This window comes from Camellia sinensis, chromosome 5 (assembly GCF_055761805.1).
Source record: "Camellia sinensis isolate YWXY chromosome 5, ASM5576180v1, whole genome shotgun sequence".
Taxonomy (NCBI): domain Eukaryota; kingdom Viridiplantae; phylum Streptophyta; class Magnoliopsida; order Ericales; family Theaceae; genus Camellia; species Camellia sinensis.
In genome coordinates, this window is record NC_138965.1 from 216,609,164 (window position 1) to 216,614,092 (window position 4,929).

Here is a 4,929-nt window from a genome sequence, read left to right on the forward strand (position 1 = left end):
GAGGGAGAGATGAATCCTTGATTAAGCTGGTGCTTTTTTGTAGACTTTGTCCAGAATTTTTCTGAATGTCAGAAATTTTTCTGTGAAGAATTGAAATTTCTTGGCGAAAATATTGAAGGTTCCAAACTATTATAAAAATATTAAATAGAAAATTTTTCTTTGAAGAATTGAAATTTCTTGGTGAAAATATTGAAAAATCCCAACTATTATAAAAATATTACATATATTTTATCTTATAAAATCTTAATATCAGGAACCTTAAACTAAAATCCTTATAATGACTTACTTTTTTTTTATTATTATCCCCACATGTAAATGCAATCATAAGTCATCATCACATAGTGATTTATTAAGAGAACTGTAATTCACAGCCAATCCAAGATAACAAAGTTAGGAGGGGTTTAATTTAATGTTTTAATTCAGAGAGCAAGAGAAGTAATAAGGTGATCATAGCATCACATTTTCATGGAAATCCTTCAATATTATTTATATATTCGACAAATTAGAAAAGTAGAGTACAATCTGGAAAAACATTAACATAACAAAACAACTCGGCAAAATAGATGATCTAAAAGACACATAGTAATTTTTAACGGTTTTTTGATATCATCCTTCCTTCCTTCTGTGCCTGTAACCTTTGTTTGTCTCAAGTACGCTGCAACAAAATCAAAAACAAGAAGACAACAACTAAACAAATACTATCTTCAACCATAATCTCAAAAATAGGGTAAAAAATAAAAATAGAGCCAAAATCATTACCATAACATAAGAAGACACCAAAACAACCGTCTCTATGTCGTCCTTTGAAAACGAGCCACATTAACTGCAATGACCACAAAGAGACGATCTTTCACTTCATCTAGGTATCGAAAATAAGCATGTCTCCAAGACCTTTTTAGTACCAAAGTGCCACAAACAACCCAAAATCCTACAATGAATCCAACTACTGTGCTAAGATAGAACCACAACTCATCATGCTCGTCTTCCTTATTGTCCACCTTTTTTTTGCCATCTTTGTCTTTTGCATCAACATCAGTTGAAATGGAACACTTGGTTGACAATGGGAGCCCACAAAGTTCCGGATTACCTTCATAAATGGATGGATCATTGAAAGTCTGGAACTGATTGGTTGAAGGAATTGACCCGGAAAGGTTGTTGTATGACAAGTTCAAATGGCTCAGTGATGTTAAAGAAGACATGGTTGAAGGAATTGAACCGGATAGGTGGTTGCTCGAAAGGTCTAGCGTTTCTAACCATCGCAATTCTCCAATTTTCTTTGGTATCTTTCCTGTCAATTGGTTTCTTGATAAATTCAAGGTACCCAAGTCTGATAGATTTGTTATCTCTTCTGGGATTTCCCCAGATAGATTATTGCTCGAAAGGTCTATAACATTAACGAGCTCAAGCGTGAGGGTATACCCAAATTGTCTTCCTTTCACAACCAAATCCATTTGATAAATATAAAAGAACCGATATGCAAATGGAATATTGACAGAGGTGAAACGATTAAAGCCACTCAAATTTCCCAAACAGTGAGGTATAGATCCTGTAAAATAGTTATGAGCAAGGTCTAAGATGTGGAGATCAGATAAATGACATAGCTGTTGAGGTATATCTCCGGTGAACAAGTTGGCTCGCATTCGGATCTTGGAAAGCAACGAAAGATTTTCTCCCAGCCATCCTGGTATGTTCCCAGAAAATTTGTTATCTCCAAGATCAAGAGTCTGCAAATTCCTGCAATTCTTCAACCAAGAGAGTTCGCCAGAAAGATTGTTACCACTCAACCTCAACCAATAAAGAAATGGTAGTGAGCACATTGATTCAGGAATATGGCCAGAGAGATTGTTTTGGGACAGATCTATGCCACCAAGAGCATACATGTCCCCCAAATGGATGGGAATTTGTCCAGATAGATGATTATCCGAAAGATAGAGGCCTTGCAAAACTTTCAATTTACATATGGACAAATTAATGGTACCATCTAGAGAGTTCCCAGAAAGATCAAGAATGACCAACGATGACATGACACTGCCAATATTCAAAGGAATTGCTCCTGAAAATAAATTGTTGTTCAGAAAGAGAAACATTACGTTAGGCCAGAGTGGGATTGTGCCTTCCAGGCGATTGAATCTCAAGTCCACAAAGGAAATTCCTAATGAGTTGGGAACAACACCGACAATTTCGTTGTGAGATAAATCGAGCTTGTCAATCTGCATTGACAATTTCCAAAACCAGTCAGGTATTGTATCTGAAATGGAGACATTTGTGAGGACAATGGATAAAAGTTCTTTCTGATTTCTCAGCCATGTTGGAAATTTTGGACCCAACAGATAGTTACTGATTTGGATAGCTAACAGGCTAAATGGAGGAACCCATTCATGTGTCACATCAAAAATGCAAGTTGTGTCGGAAGATACGGAGAAAACTCGTAGTTTTGCAAGACCCTGTAAATGGTTTTGGGACAAGAGGCCTTTCCAAGAATTATGGAAGAGTTGCAATTTAGTCAACTCTGTGAGTCTTCCTAAACTTGTAGGGATAGACCCATTCATCTCATTAAAAGAAAGGTCCAATTCCTTTAGAAAAGACAACCTTCCAACAGATTCTGGAATTGGACCTGAGATCAGATTCTCATTCAGTACAAGGGATCTCAAATAGTTCAAGTGTCCCAATGAATCGGGCAACTTTCCATTAAATTTGTTGGACCCCAATATCAACTCCTTCAAGCTACTGTTACAACACCCAGACAATCCCTCTAAAAGTTCACGTATGTCACTACTAATAGAGTTAGAAGATAAATCTAGTGATTGCAAGTTATGATAGCTTCCCAAAGCAGCACTGACAATGGAACCCGTAAAATTGGTTAAACTGACATTGAATTCCACAAGAGTACTAATATTGAAAGGCCATAGAGGTAAGGAAGAGTTAGACTCGTTAGAAGAGAGATCGAGGACCAAGAGGGAAGTAAAATTTATTTTCTGTATAGATTTTTGAAAATTGGAGAGTTGACAATCAAACAAGTGTAACTCAGACAAAGAGGGCATGGTATTAACTGAAAGCAACCAATCTGTTGCTTCACTCAGGTTCACACCACCAAGATTAAGATACTTCAAAGAAGATAGGCCAACAAGCCAGTTTAAATCCGATGCCCAAATATTGTAGTAAAAAACAAATGCAGAGAGGTCAAGATATTGCAAGTTTGACAGATTTCCAAGATGAGGTGGAACCATTCCACCGAAATTTGATTGAGAAAGTCTGAGATAACTCAATTTCTCAAGTGAACCGATGAAATTTGGGATTGTGATTCCCTGGAAATCATTCATGCTTAGATCCAAGTAACTTAAATATTTTAAGTTGAGCAAAGAAGGACTTATCTCACCTCCCAAACACGATGAGGAGTTATTGTCCGCAAGTCCTTCGAACAAACTGCAATATTCTCCTCCATGGTTTCTGAGGTCAATCTTGAAAATGTTGCCAGTGTGTTTGTTGCAGCTCACACCCTTCCATCGACAGCAATCTTTGCCAACCCAAGAAGAAAGCCGACCAGAAGGATCTGTGAGTCCTCCTTTGAATTTAAGAAGGGCTTTCCTCTCAAATTCAATGCAACGCGTGGTTAAATTACCATCATTGGAATTGAATCTACTGGTTTCAAGAGAAACAAATTGAGAAAGCAATGAAAGAAAAAGAAAAACAGTAAGATTAAAGGTGGTAGTATATATACTCTGACTAGTCATCTTTGCTTCAAATTAAGCACTGCCAAAATACAACATCAATACTTGGTAAACATATGAATTTCTGAAGATACATTTATATGTATTGATAGACAGTCCAAGCAATTATACTAGTTGTATGGCCCACATTCGGGAAGCACACCAGCTAAGAGAGAGTGAGAGTCAGTAAGACTTTCCTTACCGTAAAAAATGGGGAGCAATGCTACATCTAGTTAAACTCTTACTAACAATCTTACTGAAAACATACATGTTCAAATATAATTGGACAGTTAAATGACATTGTTTTTTTGACAACTAATCACATTTAGCTTATTGTATTTTTTGTAAATTTATTCAAAAATGGGTGGTCTTAGTTGTACTACTTTTTTTTTTTTTTTTTTTTTGTGGTAAATAAAGAAAAGGGTGGCTCAGGCTTAGGTAAGCCCCATCCCCGGGCTAAGAAATGGCTTGACGCAAAATTTAAGGCCTTTTTCAATGAGGGACAATGGGCTTAGTTGTAGTACTTCTTGCTTGTACCAAAGGAAGGGTCACACTATGGAGATGCTTAGCTAATTAGAGCTACTTCTGAGCAGCAGGTACTTTACCGTGCCATTTTGAAGCTGATAGAATCATCGAATCTACGTTGGGCAAGTGCCATTTGGGGTTCATGGGTCATTTTCCTAGCCCAATCAAAAATATAGAAGCTTTGTGGAGTATTCATGAATCCAGCTTTGTTTCAAGAGAAGGAATTTGTGATAAAATAATTTTTTGGTCAATAAGATTATCAAAATTTCTTCAAATTTTTTTTAAATATATGTTACTCTTCTGTCTTCTATAGGCAAGCAATCAAACAAATGAGGCAAAATGATTTCCCTCATATTTTATAATCCTTTTCCTCACCAAATCCAGCAAATTATTATTATTATATACATATATTTTTCACACGGAATAAGAAATAAACATTACTAATTCTCAACAATCATACATATATGACTAGGGGAGAAATATTTGTGAAAACTTAGGTGATTTGTGAGAATTTACACAAATATATATGGTAGGACATGGGGACACTGCTTGTGTCTCAATTTGAGGTGTATTATGGGTTTATTTTTATGATCAAAACTGTCATTTTGTAGGGTTTGTTAAGTACTTCATGCCTACCAAAAATCATATTAATCGGATATCAATAACTATATGATTGATAACCAAAAAAAAATATATA

General features: G+C 35.8%; 1 protein-coding gene across 2 annotated transcripts; it reads right to left on the reverse strand.

Annotated features, from left to right (window-relative positions):
• Positions 1-460: 460 nt before the first annotated feature.
• On the reverse strand, positions 461-3,956 carry LOC114323625 (receptor-like protein EIX2). Of its 2 annotated transcripts, XR_014331053.1 has the most exons (3): positions 3,377-3,956; positions 760-823; positions 461-655 (listed from the first exon to the last, which is right to left on the reverse strand). XR_014331053.1 is itself a non-coding variant. In XM_028271285.2 (2 exons), the coding sequence occupies exon 1, from the start codon at positions 3,318-3,320 to the stop codon at positions 792-794; it is 2,529 nt and encodes an 842-aa protein (XP_028127086.2). In that variant the 5' UTR covers positions 3,321-3,368; the 3' UTR covers positions 461-655; positions 760-791. The 2 variants fall into 2 exon arrangements, 1 of the variants encoding a protein (XP_028127086.2); XM_028271285.2 differs by lacking the exon at positions 3,377-3,956 and having other exon boundaries at positions 760-3,368.
• Between the last annotated feature and the right edge of the window lie 973 nt (positions 3,957-4,929).

Excerpts from the sequence above, each read along its gene's own strand:
- LOC114323625 (XM_028271285.2), bottom strand. The coding sequence starts at position 3,320 with ATGAATGATTTCCAGGGAATCACAATCCCAAATTTCATCGGTTCACTT.